Source organism: Carcharhinus amblyrhynchos, unplaced genomic scaffold (genome assembly GCF_965287045.1).
Source record: "Carcharhinus amblyrhynchos unplaced genomic scaffold, sCarAmb.v2.hapA scaffold_41, whole genome shotgun sequence".
Classification (NCBI taxonomy): domain Eukaryota; kingdom Metazoa; phylum Chordata; class Chondrichthyes; order Carcharhiniformes; family Carcharhinidae; genus Carcharhinus; species Carcharhinus amblyrhynchos.
In genome coordinates, this window is record NW_027649782.1 from 1,155,173 (window position 1) to 1,179,236 (window position 24,064).

General features: G+C 46.8%; 1 protein-coding gene across 1 annotated transcript; it reads right to left on the reverse strand.

Moving 5' to 3' along the window:
* Nucleotides 1–8,965: 8,965 nt before the first annotated feature.
* LOC145335788 (complement C1q subcomponent subunit A-like) lies at nt 8,966–23,452 on the reverse strand. Its single transcript, XM_080181520.1, has 3 exons — nt 23,357–23,452; nt 14,539–14,703; nt 8,966–10,311 (listed from the first exon to the last, which is right to left on the reverse strand). Exons 2-3 carry the CDS (start codon nt 14,696–14,698, stop codon nt 9,722–9,724), a joined length of 750 nt encoding a protein of 249 aa, XP_080037646.1. The 5' UTR covers nt 14,699–14,703; nt 23,357–23,452; the 3' UTR covers nt 8,966–9,721.
* Nucleotides 23,453–24,064: the final 612 nt, after the last annotated feature.

The following is a 24,064-nucleotide window of genomic DNA, read 5'->3' on the forward strand; positions in this document are numbered from 1 at the left end:
AGATTTTCTAGGAAGCTACTGGGACTTGATGGTTTGAGTTATAAGGACAGGCTGGATGGACTGGGACACTTTTCTCTAGAGCACAGGAAGCTTAGGGGTGACCTTATAGAGGTCTATAAAATAATGAGGGGCACAGATCAGCTAGATAGTAAACATCTTTCCCCAAAGTTAGGGGAGTCTAAAACTAGAAAGCAGAGGTTTAAGGTGGAAAGGGTCCAGAAGGACAATTTTTTTTCACACAGAGGGTGTGAGCGTCTGGAACAAGCTGCCAGAGGTAGTAACAGAGGCAAGTACAATTTTTTCTTTTTAAAAAGTGTTTGGACAGTTACATGGGTAAGATGGTTTTAGAGGGATATGGGACAAAATCTGGGCAATTGGGACTAGCTTAGCAGTTAAAAAAAGGGCAGCATGGACAGGTTGGGTGGAAGGGCCTGTCTGACTATAAGATAAGTCCATTCAAAAGTCTGATGAAAGCAGAGAAAAAGCTGTTCTTGAATTGGTTGTTATGTGATCTCAGACTTTTGTACCTTTTCCCTGATGGAAGAAGGTGGAAGAGAGAATGTCTGGGGTGTGTGGGGTCCTTGATTATCCTAGCTGCTTTCATAGAATCCCAACACTGCAGAAGGAGGCCATTTAGTCCATTGGGTCTGCACCAAGAACAATCTCACGCAGGCCCTATCTCTGTAACCTCCCATAAATATCCTGCTAATCCCCCTAATCAAGGTGCTTCAGTCCACCTTGTTGGCCAACAAGGGGCATACACGCGGTGGGTCGTGCGAGGGCTGCTCTTGGATGTTGCTTTGAGAGTTGCTTCACGTCGTTAGTGTACGCTTAAACTGGACCAACTGACGGGCAACACGACAGCTCAGTGACTATCACTGTTTGCTGTGCAGTTATAAGGACCCGGGTCAGATCTCTGACTTGGGCCGGTGTCTGTGGGAGTTTGCACATTCTCCCCGTGCTTGCGTGGGTTTTCTCCGGGTGCTCCGGTTTCCTCCCACATCCCAAAAACGTACTTTTTAGGCTGATTAGTGTTAATAAATTGCCCCTAAATTAGGCCTCCCTTAATCTGACGCATATATAATTCCCTAAATTTGCACCCCTTTATTGTGGAGTCTAGCGATAGACAAAAACGTCATCGGTCGATGAAAGACTTGAATAAGGCACTCACTGAGTGTTAAAATGGGCGGTGTGGGCTTGTCGGGCCAAAGGGCCTGTTTCCTGTGCTGTGCTGTTCTTTGTTCAAATTTATGCATCCCAGGACACGAAGGGATAATTTAGCATGGCCAATGTACCTAATCTGCACACTATTGGATTGAGGCAGCGGGAACTGTAGACAGAGTCAGTGGATGGGAGGCTGGTTTGACTGATGGACTGGGCTTCGTTCTCGCCCTTTGTAGTTTCTTGCAGCCTTAGGCAGAGCAGGAGCCCATACCAAGCTGTGATACAACCAGGAAGAATGCTTTCTATGGCGCATCTGTAAAAGTTGGTGAGAGTCACAGTGGACATGCCAAACTTCCTTATGGCAAGTGTGAGGACAGGACGAAGAACTTTCACTGGTGGGAATGATGGTTTGAGTGCCCAAGCACACTGACAAGCTAAGCCAGTCTGGGTCTGAGCAGAAAGGGCTGACGTTCAGTCAGTGTGAACGAGCGGTCAGCATTTAACATGTGGCAGGACTGACTGCTTGTAATTCTGAGTGGAGAAGGTGACTATCCTCTGAGAATGACCCTGACAGCAAGGATGCCTGAATTGCTCAGTTCCCACTTAGTTCTTTAAGGAAATCCAGCTATCGAGCTGGAAACAAGCCTGTGCGAATGGTTCTGTATAAGATGTGGAAATCAGCGCTTAGCTTTGTGTTGTGTCTAATGGCTCACTGCCACAAATATCTGAGAAAGTGAATGACACGATTCCCTGCATCTTTCCCCAATTAAACAGCAAACATCTCACCACCTGAGGCTGCAGTGGGTTCAGAGATCTCTCACTGTGTAGAATACTCTAGATCCATACCTTTGGGCACACAGCCATTGCTGTAACTGGATCTGTAACTGAGACACCCAGCCTGAAATGACCCGGCTGAGATTAATTTCCATCTAATGTTTAAAATAAGTACCACCAAGCGTGACTGTAGCAGCCAAGGCTCAGAGAACAGGGATAAGGTCATTTGATGCTGAGGGTCCTGTCTAGGAGTGTTCAGCAAAGCAGCAGATGTTCCAGAGGCAGCAGGAGACAAGGGAACATCTGGAGGAGTTACAAGAAATGGTGCCATCCTGCTACCAACGTCCACCAAGGCTGTGAGTGCCACCAGGTCTCTTACACATGTGGCCTCCACCATCAAGAGATTGGTGATCCTAATGGAGTGACAGATCAGACAGATGATCCACTGTATACCGACACACATTTCTCTGCCCATGATTTCTATATGCAGTGAGCAGGTGAAATGGGAACCGAAAACCAGGAGTTTGCAGGAGAGCAGGTAGGTTCAAATGTGCTTCTGGTTCAGAGTAGGGGGCTTTCTCTCAGTAGGGGCAGTACCTTCTCAGCTCCTCTGCCAGTGATACCGGTCATGATATGGAGATGCTGGCGTTGGACTGGGATTAACGTGGTAAGAAGTCTCACAACACCAGGTCAAAGTCCAACAGGTTTATTTGGTAGTAAAAGCTTTTGGAGCACTGGCTGCCCCTTCATCAGGGCATCTCTCACCTGATGAAGGGGCAGTGCTCCGAAAGCTAGTGGCTTTTACTGCCAAATAAACCTGTTGGACTTTAACCTGGTTTTGTAAGACTTCTTACAGTGATATCGGTGTCACAGGTTGCCCTAACAACACAGGAGGGTGTAAACACACCCCAGTAAGTCAGGGGCCTCCAGGCCTCAGACTACCGGGGGACCACCACCATAGATATCCCATGCTATAGGGCAGTAAGGTCAGCAGCTTGCCTCCACCACAGCTGCAAATGCAGCGGGGGAACCATGTAGAAGCACATGTTGAAATGTAAGAACTAGGAGCAAGATTAGATCATTAACCACCCCCTCCCCACCCCACGCAGGTCTGCACTGCCAGTCAGTGTGATCTGATTACAGCCTCAAAGCCACTTTTCTGCCTGTTCCCCATAACCATTAACCCTCTGGTTGATCAAAGTACTGCCAAACTCATCCTTGAATATATTCAATGATCCAGCCTCCGCTACTCTCTGTAGAAGAGGGATTCCAAAGATAACGGCTCCTTGAGAGAAAAACCTAGTGAATCTCCTTTGCACCCCCTCCAGTATATCCTTGCTCAAGTCAGGAGACCAAAACTGTACACAGTACTCCAGGTGCGGCCTCACCAGCACCTTATACAGCTGCAACATAACCTCACTACTGATCCTGCTAACAGACTGTTCTCCTTATGGAATGGACTGAAATTGCAATATTGGACTTTTTTTCCAGAAATTCCTTGGCTGCATTGTTATTTTCAGGGTGATTCCCCCTTGTTTTCACCACGTTAAGATTAATGAAAGCAAAAGGCAATCACGGATGTTGAAATATTCAGCCTGTAATACGTAAACGCTCAGAACAGCTGATAGAGCTGGAAATAACCCTATGTGTGGAGGGGGTGAAAATGACAAGGACAAGGGGTATATAAATGGTGATGATAAAGGCTGAGAATGGTGCTAATAGCGTCCATTAAGAGATCGGAATGTGTGAATGGCAGAACCAAGGCGCAGATTGTCAACCTGAGGAATGTGGCAGTTGACTTTTGGTGGTGGTGGCAGGGGGAGGGAGGGAGCGAGAATATAAAGTAATAGAAATGGATGAATAAGATAAAAAGAAAGAATGAAATTAAATAAATGGAATTGGGGTGACGGTGGAGAAGAGGTTTCTTCACCCCATTTTGTTTAATTAAGTCAGTCCTCCTTGTTGTCCAACGAGGGGCAAAACACTTCTCGTACCCGGGTTATGAATTCGGTCCTGCTCCTCCCCTTCCTCAGGATCTCCTCTTTGACCGGCTTGCCACTGAGAATGGTGCTAATAGCGTCCATTAAGAGATCGAAATGTGTGAATGGCTGAACCAAGGCGCAGATTGTCAACCTGAGGGATGAGGCAGTTGGCCCTTGTGGAGGGACTGCCACATTCCTCAGGTTGACAATCTGCGCCTTGGTTCTGCCATTCACACATTCCGATCTCTTAATGGACGTTATTAGCACCATTCTCAGCCTTTATCATCACCATTTATATACCCTTTGTCCTTGTCATTTTCACCCGCTCCACACATAGGGTTATTTCCAGCTCTATCATCTGTTAACATAGAACATAGAACATAGAACACTACAGCACAAACAGGCCCTTCGGCCCACAAGTTGCGCCGATCACATCATCACCTACCAACCTACAGACCTATCTATAACCCTCAATCTCATTAAACCCCATATACTCATCCAGAAGTCTTTTAAAAGACCCCAGCGAGTTTGCCTCCACCACCACTGACGGCAGCCGATTCCATTCACTCACCACCCTCTGAGTGAAAAACTTACCCCTAACATCACTTCTGAACCTCCCTCCCCGCACCTTAAATCTGTGTCCTCTCGTAGCGACCACTTCAAACCGGGGAAATAGCCTCTGAGAGTCCACCCTATCTATTCCTCTCAACATTTTGTAAACTTCTATCAGGTCGCCTCTCAACCTTCGTCTCTCCAGGGAAAAGAGTCCCAGCTCCCTCAACCTAACTTCATAAGGCATGCCTCCCAGTCCAGGCAACATCCTTGTAAATCTCCTCTGCACCCTTTCAATAGCTTCTACATCCTTCCTATAGTGAGGCGACCAGAACTGTGCACAATACTCCAAATGAGGCCTGACAAGGGTCTTATAAAGTTCCAGCATTACCTTCCGACTCCTAAACTCAATCCCTCGATTAATGAAGGCCAGTACACCATACGCCTTCTTGACCACCTCCTCCACCTGCGAGGCCGATTTAAGAGTCCTGTGGACTCGGACCCCAAGATCCTTCTGCTCCTCAACACTACTCAGACTTCTGCCCTTGATAGTGTTCTGAGTGTTTACGTATTACGTATTACAGGCTGAATATTTCAACATCCGTGATTGCCTTTTGCTTTCATTAATCTTAACGTGGTGAAAACAAGGGGGAATCACCCTGAAACTAACAATGCAGCCAAGGAATTTCTGGAAAAAAAGTCCAATATTGCAATTTCAGTCCATTCCATAAGGAGAACAGCCTGTTAGCAGGATCAGTAGTGAGGTTATGTTGCAGCTGTATAAGGTACTGGTGAGGCCACACCTGGAGTACTGTGTACAGTTTTGGTCTCCTTACTTGAGAAAGGATATACTGGAGGGGGTGCAGAGGAGATTCACTAGGTTTTTCTCTCCAAGAGTTCTCCAAGGAGAACACCTTCCAAACCCATGACTACTTCTATCTAGAAGAATAGTTATCGCTCTGTCACCATAGATCTCGTCTCAATCATCAAAAAAGTGACGGAAGGAGTTGTTGATAGTGTAATCAAGGAGCACGTAGCAATAACCTGCTTACTGATGCTCAGTTTGGATTTGTTTTGTAATGTCAGAATATTCTAGAACGTGACCAGATTGATCACGATGCCCAGATTTTTATGAGGACGTGCTCTGATGCCATCCATCAGCTGAGGGCAGAAGCAACCAAGGATGTGGTTTCTCTCCAAGTGAAGGAGCACAGGGAACATGTATTGGATTTGCTCGATATTTATTTGAAAAGCGTCTGTAAAGTGTACTCTGAACAAAGGGCTGTTTTTGTTCTTTATCATCACCATTTGCGTTCCCTTTGTCCATGACATTTTATTACAACCCCCCCCCCCACCCCCCCACCCCCCATGGTATGAACCCTGTCCAATTTTCCTTATATTCAGCTCTGTTGAAGGGTCATCCAGACTCAAAACATTGGCTCTATTCTCTCTCCACAGACACTATCAGACCTGCTGAGATTTTCTAGCGTTTTCTGTTTGGTATCAGTTTCCAACAGGCACAGTATTTTGCCTTTAATCTGCGTGTTCCTGGACCTATCTAACCTTGGGTCCACACATTCCAGGGTCTGCATGTTCCTCAATCTGCATGTTTCTGTCTCTGACTAACCCTGGATTGTTTGTCCTGGGTCTGCATATTCCTGTTTCCATCTAACCCTGGGTCTGCATATTCCAGGGTCTGTATATTCCTGGGTCTGCATATTCCTGGGTCTGTATATTCCTGGGTCTGTATATTCCTGGGTCTGCATATTCCTGGGTCTGTATATTCCTGTTTCTATCTAACCCTGGGTCTGCATATTCCAGGGTCTGTATATTCCTGGGTCTGCATATTCCTGGGTCTGTATATTCCTGGGTCTGTATATTCCTGTTTCTATCTAACCCTGGGTCTGCATATTCCTGGGTCTGCATATTCCTGGGTCTGTATATTCCTGGGTCTGCATATTCCTGGGTCTGCATATTCCTGTTTCTATCTAACCCTGGGTCTGCATATTCCAGGGTCTGTATATTCCTGGGTCTGTATATCCCGGGTCTGTATATTCCTGTTTTTATCTAACCCTGGGTCTGCATATTCCAGGGTCTGTATATTCCTGGGTCTGTATATTCCTGGGTCTGCATATTCCTGTTTCTATCTAACCCTGGGTCTGCATATTCCAGGGTCTGTATATCCCTGGGCCTGAATATTCCTGGGTCTGTATATTCCTGGGTCTGCATAACCCTGGGACTGCATATTCCTGGGTCTGCATATTCCTGTTTCTATCAAACCCTGTGTCTGCATATTCCGGGGTCTGTATATTCCTGGGTCTGCATATCCCTAGGTCTGTATATTCCTGGGTCTGCATATTCCTGGGTCTGCATATTCCTGTTTCTATCTAACCCTGAGTCTGCATATTCCAGGGTCTGTATATCCCTGGGTCTGAACATTCCTGGGTCTGTATATCCCTGGGTCTGAATATTCCTGGGTCTGCATATTCCTGGGTCTGCATATTCCTGGGTCTGTAAATCCCTGGGTCTGCATAACCCTGGGACTGCATACTCCTGGGTCTGCATATTCCTGTTTCTATCAAACACCGGGTCTGTATATTCCAGGGTCTGTATATTCCAGGGTCTGTATATTCCTGTTCCTGTCTAATCCTGGGCTATTTTAATGTTTTTTTATATCTGGGTGGAGACTCAATCTGACATAATTGTTCTGACTGAATGAATCTTTGAACTGCTGATCCTTATTGCTTGCAGCAGAGATGTATATTCCATGTTTTAATGTAAAGATATAAAGTGAGGATTTGTGTTTGTTCTTTGTGATGGAAGAGACATCCGCTTGCAATTTGTTGGGGCAACACACATTTATTACAATAGTTTGATGCTTCCATTGCATTATGAATAAAACCATGTCAAACAGCCCAATATAACCAACAGAAATTAACATGAGGTTCTGATTATTGATTTTTACACAATGAAAGGTTAATCCAGTGATTTAGCATGATGAAGAATGATGAGGATATGTTAGCGAATGGTTATATTAATAATATCAGCCATTTTACAGCAAGGATCATTAACACAGATTGAAAAGTACAAACAGGGAGAACACAGAATTGTTATAGCTCGGGAGGAGGCCACTCAACCTTTGTGTCTGCACAATTCCTTGGCTGCATTGTAAATTCACTTGTAATTTTTGAAGTGTTGATCTAAAAATGTACACTTCGGGAGATAATGTCAAATCAAAGTTTGCTGTTTTACATTGTTGTTCCGTTTCCTGCACGATCGAATATGCTTTTGTTGTTCATTAGACAGACGTGACACAAAAATCAGAGTTTACCAGCAATATCCGCCATAGATCTGTGTATACGCTGGGAATCACACAGGAGACTGGATAAACAGTGATAAACTGAATAAAGTTTGTCAACTCCAGAATGATGCTCCCCTGACGGAGAGGCGGGGGGGGCTGTTTGTAAAAAGAAAAACACATTCCGAAAGTGAACGAGAAATCCGGTGGGAGGGAGAAAACTAAGAGGGATAGAGACAATGTTGTGTCAATGACGGTGGGAGAGAGCAATAGGGTCTTGTGAATGGGGTCTCTGGGGAAGAGGGAATAGGATCTCGGAGGAAAGGGGAACAGGGTCTCGAGGTGGGAGGAGAGAAGAATGGAGGAGAGGGGAACAGTGCCTCAGAGTGGGGAGGGAACAAGACCTGTGGGGGGAGGGGAACGGGGTCTTGGAGGAAAGATAATGGAGTCTTCAGGTGGGGGGAGAGGAACAGGGTCTCTGGGGTAGGGAGGATGGGGTCTCTGTGAATTGAAAGTGATGGTCCAGCTAATTGCTCATAAATCATTGTGATTAGCAAGTTAACAAGCCATAATAACAACAGTGATTACCGATGAATAAGCAGAATATCCAGAAATTCCTCTAAATTTTACCATAATATTTCGTTGAAGAAATGCTATACCTGCATTTCTCCAACTACGCTTTCCATTGAGCTTTACAGAAAGTAAACCAGACATTTATATAGTTTCGCAACTGTATGACATCCCAGGCACTTCATAACCTGCAAGTTTTTGAAATGTAGGAAACGTGGCAAGATTGTTTGTGCACAGCAAGATCCCACAAATGGCAATGTGATCATCTGAATCTGCAGTGCTGATTGAGCGATAAATCTTGTCTTTGGATCCAGGGAGAATTCCAGGCCCCTTCTTCAAATGGGGGTTGTTTGGGGGGGGGGGGGGGGGCGGGGTGGGGGGTGGTGGGGGTGTGGTGGCAGTGAGGGTACCTCAATTTAAGGTCTCATTGGAAACATGGTGCAGGACTCCCTCAGCACCACACTGAGCTCTAAGGCTGCACCAGTGCCAAACCTGTGTACGGGGCTTAAGAATATAATTTTTTGACCCATTTGAGAGTGTGCTGTCATATTAACACTTGATCACTGGTTTGGATATTTTATTTATTGAAACTGCATCATGGTTTTCTGAATATAATATAAGGTTCTTCAATGCATTCTCCCTTATTCCTCCCAAAATAGTCCAACTAACAATATGAAAAGGCTGGACAGGTAAGTAGGGGATTAAAATTGCCCCAACGATTAGATGTCAACTGTGGGAAGAATAGATTGAAATGACCATAGAGTTTGTACTGAGTTGTGTCAATACCCAAGTGCCAATGTGTAAGAAACATCAGCAGGCTGGAATTGAAGAACTTTGGGAAATATTGGATAAGAAAGTATGGGAAAGGATGGATATTCGAGGGAGACCGGTATTGGGAGGGAGTCACTTTTGGGACCATGCTGATGGATAAAGTGCAACCCAACAGGTTAGGGCAGCACAGTGGTTAGCACTGCTGCTTTACAGCCCTAGGGACCTGGGTTCGATTCCCAGCTTGGGTCAGTCTCTGTGTGGAGTTTGCACATTCTCCCCATATCTGTGTGGGTTTCCTCCGGGTGCTCCAGTTTCCTCCCACAGTCCAAAGGTGTGAGGGTTAGGTTGACTGGCCATGCTAAATTGCCCCTGAGCGTCCTGGGATGCCTAGGTTAGAAGGAGTAGCAGGGTAAATATGTGGGGTCACGGGAATGGGATAGTTGTCGGTGCAGACTCGATGGGCTGAATGGCCTCTTTCTGCACTGTAGGGTTTGTATGATTTCTATGACAGGGCTAGATGGATAATTACTGGGGAAAGAACACATCTCCCATAAACTGTGGATCATATAAACTAAACATTACTGAGTCCCTCCGATCGGCTTTTGAAACATTATTCAGCTGGAAACAAAAGGAAGCCAGAAAAGACACTGTTGAGATCATCTGAGCCAAAAACATTGTTGTGTCCCTGTTTGGTTTCAAGCCACACCTTATCATTTTTATACAGCTGTAATACTGTTCCACCTGAATTCACCTGATATTTATGCCAGGCGTCTTTGCTACCATGAGTGTCACAGAATCCAGCTTTTTTCTGGCCATTTTTGATTATGCTTACACATAGGTTCCCTTCTGACACCATGTTGTAGGTAAAAAAATACCAGCCAGCTTTATAAGTTTCAAATTTTCCTTCTCCAATATTAAAGCAATTTCCCTCATTGGTGATGGCCCTGTCAAATATCACTGGCCTTCCAGGGGCAGGGTCGCGAGTGGTGACTTTAACAACAGAGAAAGCTGGTCTCTCTCTGCCATGTAGACCACTCCCTCGTCCAGATTGTCCCTTTTCTCCTTTCTGTCCAGGTGGTCCAGGTGGACCTTTTTGCCCTGCTGGGCCAACAAACCCTCTGGGGCCAGGTGAGCCTGGTGGTCCTGCATCCCCCTGCTGTCCTTTCACTCCTGCCATACGAGGGGTCCCGGTGTGCATGCCTGTGAAGAAAAGGAATGAGCGAGAATAACTCAGAAAAGCCTTTTCTCATTGTTTCTGCTCACTGATTTGATTTATGACTGTCACATACATTAGTACACAGTGAAAAGTATTGTTTCTTGCACGCGATACAAAAAATAAGCATGACATTCACAGGGAAGGAAACAAGAGAATGCAGAGTGTAATGTTACTAGGGTGTGAAAAAAGATCAACTTAATGCGATATAGATCCATTTGAAAGTCTGACAGCAGCAGGGAAGAAGCTGTTCTTGAGTTGGTTGGTACGTGACCTCAGACTTTTGTATCTAAACTCGTTAGAATGAGGGGAGATCTCATTGAGACGTACAAGATGATGAATGGGATGGATAGGATAGAGGTGGAAAGACTCTTCCCGCTCAAAAAAGACAGTAGGACTAGAGGGCACAGCCTCAAGATAAAAGGGGGGCGGTTTAGAACGGAGTTGAGGAGGAACTTCTTCACTCAAAGGGTGGTGAATCTCTGGAATTCTCTGCCCGTTGAAGTGGTGGAGGCTGCCTCGCTAAATATTTTTAAGACGCGGGTTGATGGGTTTTTGATAAGAGGGGGGGATTAAGGGTTATGGGGAGAGGGCGGGAATGTGGAACTGAGCAGCGACAGATCAGCCATGATCTTATTGAATGGCGGGGCAGGCTCGAAGGGCTGGATGGCCTACTCCTGCTCCTATTTCTTATGTTCTTATGTTCTTATGACAGAAGAAGGTGGAAGAGAGAGTGTCCGGGGTGTGTGACAATCCAAATGATCAGATCAGCATTTAGATGTGGTCTGTTGCCCCCTGACAGCTAGGTATCTGCTAAGAAATGCACTCATTTCGGGGTTGGATGGAGAACAGGAAGACTAGCGACACTTGAAATCAGGAAGTTATTGATTTTCAGCGAAGGAGAGGCTTGGAGTGTGGGAAATCCTGTGGCAGGAGAGGTGGAGGCTGTCCAGGGGGGCGGGGTGGGAGGTGGGGGGAGCGGGGGTGGCGGGGGGGGGTTGGGGGGGGGAGGTGGTGGGGGTCTGGGGGGGTGGGTGGGAGGAGAACGTGTTTGAACAGACTTTTCATTTGTGCTAATTCCCCACCCATTCAATTTAATACAAAAGGGTTATGTCAGAAGGGATCCTGGGCTCTGGTGGAAATTGAACCAAGTTCACCCAGTTTTAGGCTTGAACAAATGCAGGGGTTTTGTTTATTTTATTCTTTTATGAGATGTGGGTATCACTGGTTAGGGCAGTATTTATTCTCCGTACATAAGAACGTAAGAAATAGGAGCAGGAGTAGGCCATCTAGCCCTTCGAGCCTGCCCCGCCATTCAATAAGATCATGGCTGATCTGAAGTGGATCAGTTCCACTTTCCCGCTTTCTCCCCATAACCCTTAATTCCCCTGTCTATCAGAAACCTATCTACCCGTGACTTAAATATATTTAGCGAGGCAGCCTCCACCACTTCAACGGGCAGAGAATTCCAGAGATTCACCACCCTTTGAGTGAAGAAGTTCCTCCTCAACTCCGTTCTAAACTGCCCCCCCCCCTTATCTTGAGGCTGTGCCCTCTAGTCCTGCTGTCCTTTCTAAGCGGGAAGAATCTCTCTACCTCTACCCTATCCATCCCTTTCATTAACTTATATGTCTCTATAAGATCCCCCCTCATCCTTCTAAACTCCAACGAGTACAGACCCAGTCTATTCAGTCTCTCTTCATAGTCCAACCCCCTCATCTCCGGTATCAGCCTAGTGAACCTCCTCTGCACTCCCTCCAAGACCAAAATATCCTTGTGCAAGTGCGGCAACCAAAACTGCACACAGTACTCCAGCTGCGGCCTCACCAATGCCCTATACAGCTGCAGCAAGGCCTCCCTGCTTTTATATTCTATCCCCCTCGCTATAAAGGCCAACATCCCATTCGCCTTCTTGATCACCTGCTGCACCTGCAGACTGGGTTTTTGCAACTCATGCGCAAGGACCCCGAGGTCCCTCTGCACAGTAGCATGCTGCAGCTTTTTGCCCTTTAAATAATAATCCCTCCTACTATTATTCCTGCCAAAGTGGATAACCTCACACTTGCTAACATTGTACTCCATCTGCCAGGTCCTTGCCCACTCGCTCAGCCTATCCAGATCCCTCTGCAGACTTTCCACACCCTCCGCACAATTTGCTTTTCCACTCATCTTCGTGTCATCAGCAAATTTCGTCACCCTACCCTCAGCCCCCTCCTCCAGATCATCTCTATAAATTGTAAATAGCTGAGGCCCCAGCACCAATCCCTGCGGCACTCCACTAGTCACCAACCGCCAATCAGAATAGCACCCATTGATACCAACTCTCTGTCTCCTATTAGACAGCCAATCCTCTATCCACGCTAACACCTTACCCCCAACTCCATGCCCCCTAACCTTCTGAAGCAACCTTTTGTGAGGCACCTTATCAAACGCCTTTTGAAAATCTAAAAACACCACATCCACCGGTTCCCCTCTGTCTACCGCACTAGTCACGTCCTCATAGAAATCCAATAAGTTCGTCAAACACAACTTCCCCTTAACAAATCTGTGCTGCGTCTGCTCTATCAAACAAATCCTTTGGAGGTGCCTCACTATTTCTTCTTTGATGATGGATTCAAGCATTTTTCCAACAACAGACGTTAAACTAACCAGCCTATAATTCCCTGCCTTTTGTCTGCTACCTTTTTTTAAACAGTGGCGTAACGTTAGCCGTTTTCCAATCTTCCGGCACTTCCCCGGAATCCTGCGAGGTTTGGAAAATAATCACTAAGGCATCCACTATCACCTCTGCCATTTCCTTCAGAACCCTGGGATGCATTCCATCCAGTCCTGGGGACTTGTCCACCATCAGTCCCGTTAGTCGATCAAGCACTACCTCTCCAGTGACAGTAATCGCATTCAGACCCTCAACTCCTGCTATCCTTCTATCTTTAATATCCAGCAAACTATTCGCATTCTCCTCCATGAAGACTGAGGCAAAAAACTTACTTAAGGCCTCAGCCATTTCCTCATCTCTACCTAATTGAGAAAGTGGTGGTGAGCTGCCTTCAGGAACCAGTGCAGTCCACATCGTATAGGTACCTCCACTGTGCTATTAGGGAAGGAGTTGCAGGATTTTGACCCAGTGACAGTGAGTGAATAGCGATATAGTTCAACATCAGGATGGTGAGTGACTCGGAGGGGAACTAGCAGGTGTGATGTCTCCATGTACCTGCTGCCCTTGTCCCTCTAGATGGCCATGTGTGTACATCCATGAGTGCATACATGTTTGTGCACATGAGTATATGCACATGCATGTAAAAAACAAAGTGTGTGACTTTGCATTAATTGCTAGGTGAATGTTTGAGGATAAATAACCATCTTTACTTTTAAACTCACAAAATCTTGCTACTGAATTATTCAATTGAAATACAAGGGTAAGAAAATAACTCTTTAATGGAGAACATGCTGATTACAGGCAGTAACAGAGCAAAGAATTCCATCTGTAACATCAGCCGTGATTTTATTGAATGCTGGAGAAGGGTGAAGGGGTTGAGTGGCCTATACCTGCTCAGTCCTGGAAGGACTCCTGTTGAAAAATATGTTGGTTGGAATTTTACCGGCACGCCCATCCCAGCTCTGGGGGCGGGGGAGGCTCGGAGAACGGCATTCTCTGTTGCTCTTGGGTGGGATCATACCGGTAAAATTGGGCAGACATGTTGGTAAAATTCCATACGTCATATTCCCTACTACCCCATTGTGGGGGCAATGTTAGCTCAGAAAACGGAAGTTCAATATCACAAAATCTTTTACATTGCCTCAGTTAGACAATGTTACATCATTGTTGATGTGCAGAGTTGAGGAAGAACTTCTTCTCTCAGAAGATAGTGAATCTCTGGAATTCTCTGCCCATTGAAGTGGTGGAGGCTACCTCGCTAAATATATTTAAGTCACGGGTAGATAGATTTCTGACAGACAGGGGAATTAAGGGTTATGGGGAGAGAGCGGGAAAGTGGAACTGATCCACTTCAGATCAGCCATGATCTTATTGAATGGCGGGGCAGGCTCGAAGGGCTAGATGGCCTACTCCTGCTCCTATTTCTTATGTTCTTACTTATGTCTATGGACATGGATTCAAATTATGTTCCTAGTTTACTTCTATTTGTTAAATATTTTATCAATTAATCGCGGCAGTGCATTTGGAGGTTTGTGATAACTAAACTGCCATGTGTTACCTGGATCGCCTGTGTCACCATTTTCTCCAGGTCTCCCATTTCTTCCTGGTTGCCCGGGCTCACCAGGCAATCCATCCTCTCCATTCGGCGCTCGACATTCAGGTGTACCTGCAGCAGCTCGCGTTATCAGGAGAAACAGCACCAGCCCCACGTGCATCATTGTGTCTATACAGAACAAGGGAGCACGAACAGTGACACCACAAGGTAACAGTGACACCATAATGTTAAATTCATTATTCCCTTCGTAACTATACACAGTCGGTGCACTCATGTTAACTGACTTATTGGATTGTACATTATATTTCAGCGGAAGAAGTCTTTTCCAAACTTATTCACGAGAGGTTGAGAATTCCAATCCTTAAGCTGCATGGAATTCTGGTGGGCTTACGGGGACAAAGCTCAGGATTAGGCACACTTCTTAGACCCAACAGATTTCTATCCAATCTAAACTAAGCAGGGAATCTACATCCGAGGTTGCACGCCTTCTATCCCCCCATGATCCCAGCGGGAATTCTGCGGGGTGTCTAGATGAAGATGGTGCTCCCTGTGTTATCCTGGGAATCACAATGGATGTGTTCCTGATCAATGTTTGTGGAATAGAGTAACAACTTTGCAACTTTATAAGACCCTTGTCAGGCCTCATTTAGAGTACTGTGCGCAGTTCTGGTCGCCTCACTATAGGAAGGATGTAGAAGCTATTGAGAGGGTACAGAGGAGATTTACAAGGATGTTGCCTGGACTGGGAGGCATGCCTTATGAAGTTAGGTTGAGGGAGCTGGGACTCTTTTCCCTGGAGAGACGAAGGTTGAGAGGCGACCTGATAGAAGTTTACAGAATGTTGAGAGGAATAGATAGGGTGGATTCTCAGAGGCTATTTCCCCGGGTTGAAATGGTTGCTACGAGAGGACACAGATTTAAGGTGCGGGGAGGCAAGTACAGAAGTGATGTTAGGGGTAAGTTTTTCACTCAGAGGGTGGTGAGTGAATGGAATCGGCTGCCGTCAGTGGTGGTGGAGGCGAACTCGCTGGGGTCTTTTAAAAGACTTCTGGATGAGTATATGGGGTTTAATGAGATTGAGGGTTATAGATAGGTCTGTAGATTGGTAGGTGTTGATGTGATCGGCGCAACTCGTGGGCCGAAGGGCCTGTTTGTGCTGTAGTGTTCCATGTTCTAACTGATGTCAGGGCTTATGATTCTAACTAACAGGAGTGAACTTAGCAGTGGGGAAGTTTAGAAACTCAGCCACTATTTCATAAAAGCAAAATACTGCAGCTGCTGGAAATCTGAAATAAAAATAGAAAATGATGGATAAACTCAGCAAGTCCGGCAGCACCTGTGGAGAACGTTAAAGTTCCCAGTCTAAATAATCCTTCGACAGGACTGTCCAACTGCTGGATGCAAAATGTTAACTCTATTTCTCTTCACAGATACTGCCAGACCTGCTGAGTGTATCCAACATTCTTTCGTTTTGTGTCGCTAGTTAATCTTTGGTTTTACCTTAGCTTTCCTCGGAGTGAGAGGGGAGCAGTTCTGAGGCAGTTTCAAGCCAGTGGGGTAGATGTGGGAACCCACCTCCAATGATTCCAGTGCTTGCTGAGAATTAAGGCAGGGGCATTGCACTAGTGTTGGCTCTGCTCCATGCAATAATGCAAAAACAACCTTTGGGGATTTCTCGCTCTGACACACCTCGAGCTCAATACTTTACCCATTTATTAACGAATGGAATAACGGCCTCGTTCAATCATTAGAGAAATGCTACTTGATTGAGGAAGACATATTGTGCCTCTAGGATTATCGATCATCCAACATCAACCCCTTCATAAAATGAAATCTGGGGTTTTAGTTACTATGATGTGGAGATGCTGGTATTGGACTGGGGTGGGCACAGTAAGAAGTCTCACAATACCTGGGCAGCTTTCGGAGTCTCGCTCCTTCATCAGGAACATAGAACATAGAACATTACAGCGCAGAACAGGCCCTTCGGCCCACGATGTTGCACCGACCAGTTAAAAAACAATGACCCTCTAGCCTAAACCAATCCCTTTCCGTCCATAAACCTATCCACGGATCTCTTAAACGCCCCCAAACTAGGCGCATTTACAACTGCAGCAGGCAGGGCATTCCAATCCCTCACCACCCTCTGGGTAAAGAACCTACCCCTGACATCCGTCCTATAACTACCACCCCTTAATTTAAAGCCATGCCCCCTCGTGCTAGCTTTCTCCATCCGAGGAAAAAGGCTATCACTATCCACCCTATCTAAACCTCTAATCATCTTATATGTTTCAATAAGGTCCGCCTTCTTTCTAACGAAAACAACCTCAAATCCCTCAGTCTCTCCTCATAGGACCTCCCCTCCATACCAGGCAACATCGTGGTAAGAGAGAAGGAGCCAAGCTTTCGGAGCACTACTCCTTCAGCAGGTGAGGAACTCCTTCCTCACCCGCTGAAGGAACAGCGCTCCGAAAGCTTGTGTTGCCAAATAAACCTGTTGGACTGTAACCTGGTGTTGTGAGACTTCTTACTGGGTTTAGTTATTAACAAAGAGGAGAACTTGCCTCAGTTATGAACAGTTAAAAATTTGAATCATTCTAGTTGTCCTCTTTCAACAGTTTTGTCTTCATGTTCCTGATGTTTCACTATAATTATAACTATATCAATGTTTTTTTGTCCCGGATGCCAGTACATTAGCAGAGCTTACAGCCCAAGTTTTCCTCAACTTTCTCTGTCTCAGGAATAATGGCTCAGGGGCACCTACTGTAAAACAAAGAACAAGGATATTTATCGAAATTATTTTGACATGAATGATTTTATAATTTAATATGAAGCCAATGTATTTAGTCTTGTAGATTTTTCTGGTATTTAAAGTTTCAGGGCTTGACCCAGCCAATGAAATGGCCAAACAGAATCCCTGACCTAATTGTCACTTTCAGCACTTACACTCTGAAAATCCCTGAATAAATGATCAGGAAATGGATATTTAGCTGTGCTCTTTCAGTTCATTTTAGTGTTTCACTTCCAAACATGAAATTAGGTCTTGTTGAGAAAGTCATATTTTGCTGAAATGATTGGAGAAGTGAAGAACAGACTGTGCTATAGGGTGTTGCTGTCAGATAAACCTCAGCAGAACCCTCATATACAGAGAGAGCAAAACTGATCCTCTCTGTCTCCACAGCACCACCAATACAAACACAGAGAACAATCGGCTGAATGTAAAGGAAGAAAAGACATCCAGAATTTTTAAGCAGCGTATCGAGTGACGATAGAGCTCATACCATCCACAACACCCTGATCTACTCGGCAATCACCTGGAGAAACCCCCCCCTCCACCTCCTATTGTACCTTTCCATCAAGCACAACATTTCCTTAACCTTCTGGTCATTTACAATTTTAACTCTCAGCCCCACTCGCACTCTGACCTCACTGTCCTTGCCCTCTGACACTATTCACAGCCCCACTCGCACTCTGACCTCTGCCCTCACCCTCTGACACTATTCACAGCCCCACTCGCACTCTGACCTCTGCCCTCACCCTCTGACACCAATCACAGCCCCACTCGCACTCTGACCTCTGCCCTCACCCTCTGACACCAATCACAGCCCCACTCGCACTCTGACCTCTGTCCTCACCCTCTGACACCAGTCACAGCCCCACTCGCACTCTGACCTCTGCCCTCACCCTCTGACACCAATCACAGCCCCACTCGCACTCTGACCTCTGCCCTCACCCTCTGACACTATTCACAGCCCCACTCACACTCTGACCTCTGCCCTCACCCTCTGACGCTACTCACAGTCTCACTCGCACTCTGACCTCTGCCCTCACCCTCTGACGCTACTCACAGTCTCACTCGCACTCTGACCTCACCCTCTGACACCAATCACAGCCCCACTCGCACTCTGACCTCTGCCCTCACCCTCTGACACTATTCACAGCCCCACTCGCACTCTGACCTCTGCCCTCACCCTCTGACGCTATTCACAGCCCCACTCGCACTCTGACCTCTGCCCTCACCCTCTGACACCAATCACAGCCCCACTCGCACTCTGACCTCTGCCCTCACCCTCTGACACCAATCACAGCCCCACTCGCACTCTGACCTCTGCCCTCACCCTCTGACACCAATCACAGCCCCACTTGCACTCTGACCTCTGCCCTCACCCTCTGACACCAATCACAGCCCCACTCGCACTCTGACCTCTGCCCTCACCCTCTGACACTATTCACAGCCCCACTCGCACTCTGACCTCTGCCCTCACCCTCTGACACCAATCACAGCCCCACTCGCACTCTGACCTCTGCCCTCACCCTCTGACGCTATTCACAGCCCCACTCGCACTCTGACCTTTGCCCTCACCCTCTGACACCAATCACAGCCCCACTCACACTCTGACCTCTGCCCTCACCCTCTGACACCAATCACAGCCCCACTCGCACTCTGACCTCTGCCCTCACCCTCTGACGCTATTCACAGCCCCACTCGCACTCTGACCTCTGCCCTCACCCTCTGACACCAATCACAGCCCCACTCGCACTCTGACCTCTGCCCTCACCCTCTGACACCAATCACAGCCCCACTCGCACTCTGACCTCTGCCCTCACCCTCTGACACCAATCACAGCCCCACTTGCACTCTGACCTCTGCCCTCACCCTCTGACACTATTCACAGCCCCACTCGCACTCTGACCTCTGCCCTCACCCTCTGACACCAATCACAGCCCCACTCGCACTCTGACCTCTGCCCTCACCCTCTGACACTATTCACAGCCCCACTCGCACTCTGACCTCTGCCCTCACCCTCTGACACCAATCACAGCCCCACTTGCACTCTGACCTCTGCCCTCACCCTCTGACGCTATTCACAGCCCCACTCGCACTCTGACCTCTGTCCTCACCCTCTGACACCAGTCACAGCCCCACTCGCACTCTGACCTCTGCCCTCACCCTCTGACGCTATTCACAGCCCCACTCGCACTCTGACCTCTGCCCTCACCCTCTGACACTATTCACAGCCCCACTCGCACTCTGACCTCTGCCCTCACCCTCTGACGCTATTCACAGCCCCACTCGCACTCTGACCTTTGCCCTCACCCTCTGACACCAATCACAGCCCCACTCACACTCTGACCTCTGCCCTCACCCTCTGACACCAATCACAGCCCCACTCACACTCTGACCTCTGCCCTCACCCTCTGACACTATTCACAGCCCCACTTGCACTCTGACCTCTGCCCTCACCCTCTGACACTATTCACAGCCCCACTCGCACTCTGACCTCTGCCCTCACCCTCTGACACCAATCACAGCCCCACTTGCACTCTGACCTCTGCCCTCACCCTCTGACACTATTCACAGCCCCACTTGCACTCTGACCTCTGCCCTCACCCTCTGACGCTATTCACAGCCCCACTCGCACTCTGACCTCTGCCCTCACCCTCTGACACCAATCACAGCCCCACTCGCACTCTGACCTCTGCCCTCACCCTCTGACACTATTCACAGCCCCACTCGCACTCTGACCTCTGCCCTCACCCTCTGACACCAATCACAGCCCCACTTGCACTCTGACCTCTGCCCTCACCCTCTGACACCAATCACAGCCCCACTTGCACTCTGACCTCTGCCCTCACCCTCTGACACCAATCACAGCCCCACTCGCACTCTGACCTCTGCCCTCACCCTCTGACACCAATCACAGCCCCACTCGCACTCTGACCTCTGCCCTCACCCTCTGACGCTATTCACAGCCCCACTCGCACTCTGACCTTTGCCCTCATCCTCTGACACCAATCACAGCCCCACTCACACTCTGACCTCTGCCCTCACCCTCTGTCACCAATCACAGCCCCACTCGCACTCTGACCTCTGCCCTCACCCTCTGTCACCAATCACAGCCCCACTCGCACTCTGACCTCTGTCTGGAGACTGGAGAATCCTGTCCTGGTTTTCCTGACCCCTTATCACCCGGGTTTGTCTTGTTTCATTGTCCCTTATCACCTGCCTTCTCCCCCTCACAGACCCGGTCTTCACCCCTTCCCTCTTTCTCTGTATTTGCTTCTGTGGCTCTAATACTTTCCAGTTCTGATTATCGATCATCAATCAGAAACATTAATATTTCTCTCTCCACAGATACAGCCAGACCTGTGAGTATTTCCAGCGTTTTCTGTTTCTGTGATGGAAAAACACAGTTTTGCAGTGAAATATTTTACACATGGGTTGTGTGCAGGTCTGGGAATATTTACAACAATCAAAATAATTCAAAGACATATATTGATGTATTAATATTTTGATGTAAGTCACACTACAAATATGTTTCATGAATAAAATAAAATACTTATTAAATTTCTTGTGGAATTGGAGATTCCTGATTTTTTATCAATATTCCTTCATGTGATGTGAACATTGCTAAAACATTTGTCGCCCATTCATTCTTGTCCTTGAAAAGGTGATTGTGAGCCTTCCTCCTGAGCTATTACAGTCCACAGTTTGGGCAGCACGGTAGCACAGTGGGTTAGCACTGCTACTTCACAGCTCCAGGGTCCTGGGTTCAATTCCCGGCTCGGGTCACCGACTGTGTGGAGTTTGCACATTCTCCTCGTGTCTGCGTGCGTTTCCTCCAGGTGCTCCGGTTTCCTCCCACAGTCCAAAGATGTGCGGGTTAGGTTGATTGGCCAAGCTAAGAAATTGCCCCTTAGTGTCCAGGGATGTGTAGGTTAGAGGGATTAGTGTGTATAATATGTAGGGATATGGGGGTAGGGCCTGGGTGGGATTGTGGTTGCTGCGGATTTGATGGGCCAAAGGGTCTCTTTCTGCACTGTAGGGTTCTATATGGTTAATGTTCTCTGTTAAGTCGGAGTTCCAGGATTTTGATCCAGTGGCAAAAACATTCCAATTTGAATGATTTATGAATTGGAGAGGAATTTGCATGTGGTGGCCTCCCATTGTCTTATCATGTGTTTCTTGGTGACAGAGATCACAGGCCTGGAAGGTGCTGTTGAAGGGCTTGTGGTGATTGCTACAATGCACCTTATCTCTGGTGTACACTACTGCCACTGTGCACTGGAGGTGGGGGAGTGAATGTTTAAGATGATAGAGGGAATGCTGATCAAAGGTGTTGCTTTGTCTTGGATGGTGTTGAGCTTGTTGAGTGTTGGAGCTGTACCCATCCAGGCAAGTGGGGAGTAATCCATCACACTCCTGACTTATGCCTTGTAGATGGTGGATGGACTTTGGGGGTCAAGAGATAAACAACTCACAATGGAATTTCCATTGTTTAGAAGCCATAGTATTTACATACCTGGTCCTGGGTCCAGTTGAGTTTCTGGACAATTGTGACCACCAGGGTGTTGATGGTGGGGATTCAGTGATGGTAATACCATAAAACCATAGAAAGCCCACAGCACTGGAAGAGACTGTTTGGTTGCACTGACTCTCTAAAAGAACATCCCACCCAGGGTCTCCCCTCCCCTCTGCCCAGTCTCTGCAATCCCACACATTTACCATGGCCAATCCACCCAACTTGCACATCTTTGGAGTGTGGGAGGAAACCCACACAGACGCAGGGAGTCAGTTACCCATTCTGGAATTGAGCCCAGTCCCTGGCACTGTGAGGCAGCAGTGCTAAAACTGTTAGTGATGATTAGATTCTCTTGTGGGAGATGGTCATTGACTGGCACTTGTGTGGCACCAATGTTACTTGTTAGTTTTATCAATCTAAGTCTGGATGTTGTCCAGATTTGCTGCATTTGGACATTAATATCTGAGGAAATGTGATTGGAACATCAGCAAACACCCCTCCTTCTGACCTGATGATGGTGAGGGCTTACATGGTGGAACAATGCTTAGCATTAAACCACACAGCGCCAGAGACCTGGGTTCAATTCTGGCCTTGGGTGACACTTTGTGTGGAGTTTGCACATTCTTGCACATAAATTGCCCCCTAGTACACCAAAGCATGTAGGTTCAATGGATTGGTGGGTTAAATTCCCATAATTATGGGAATAAAACAGGGGCTAGATAAGATACTCTGCAGAGTCAATGGGCCGAATGAATTTTCTGCACTGTGGGAATTCTATGATTTTATAGGGTTAATTTGACTTGAGTAGTCGTGGAAAATATGCAACTGTCTGTCACATGCCACACCCAATATTGATCTCCACTGAATATTATAGAATCATAGAATCCCTACAGTGCAGAAGGAGGCCATTTGGCCCATTGAGCCTGCACTATCCCACCCAGGCCCTATCCCTGTAACCCCATTTATTCAGCCTGCTAATCCTCCGACCCTCGGGTCATTATTACAGTGGGCAGGTAACATGTACCCACACATCTCACCCTGTGCAATGACAAACTTCTATCCAGGAAGATTCTGTCGAATTGAATCATCAGATTCTGACTGCTCTTCTTGTCTTTACACTGATTTCTAACAGTTTAAATAAGGGGTTAAATTATACACAAGACTAATGCTCTGGCTGCTTCTGGCGCGCTTTAGTAAAAAGAGAGCTTTAATCTAATGTAAATTATTGATAGTTACTTCATTCATACTGTTTAAATATAGATTGAATGAAATCCATTTCATTACCAATGCTTCTAAGTAATATAATTTCAGCGTGTGAGGGAGAAACGCAGAGCAGTAGAAGTTACAGCAGGATAAGGGAATGAAATGCATTGAAATTGCCTGGCTGAGACAGAACTCATCTAAAACACAGCAGAAACAGCTGAACATGGAGAGACATGACTAAGAACATTTCTGCTCACAGCTCCGAACTTTCTAAGCAAATCGAAGATGATGGACAGTTCACTAAAAGTATAACTTACCTTTTAGAAAGTAGTCCTCACAGTGAAGGAACAGTCTATAGGCAGATACTCATAACAAGTTGCTGACTTCTGGGAATGCGTCTCCACAAGGAGCAGGAGGGGAATTACACTTTAGTTGTGTAACTTTATCCCGGTTACCAATCAGAGCTGAGCCAGAATCGAGCTGTTCTCTGGCTGCCAAGCCTGTCACTGAGACCTTAGTGAAAATCCATGACTTTTTCTACAAAGAAAATAATAAAAAGGGTTCTTCTAGAATTAAGGAACAAACCAAGCTTAATCAGAATAAGTTTAATAAACCCAAGCCTCCGGAAAGAAGATGATTCAAAGTTTCTTGACCTTGCTGTCAGAGTGAAATCTATCTGTAATGCTCCCTTCACACTGACCCACGGTGTTTGTCTGAATGTCATCAGAATTTCTGAATTCTAATCCCACCTCAAAGTCTCTGCAGTTGCTAAATCTGATTTATATCGTACAGTTCTCTTCTATAGAAATGTGTATTCTACCTTCCCACGCTTGGTATTGCTGAGAATGACTGCACAGTGACAGACAGTTTAGTGAAATGAATATTAATCTCACTATCCACCTTTGTCCAGTTCCAGGTGTGGGGACAAGCTGGAGTACCACACCTTACACAGGTGATCACTCTTAACATGTTCGGCAGGAGACTGACTGCTGGGGCACCGATGCCCAGTTCACGTTGTCACAGGG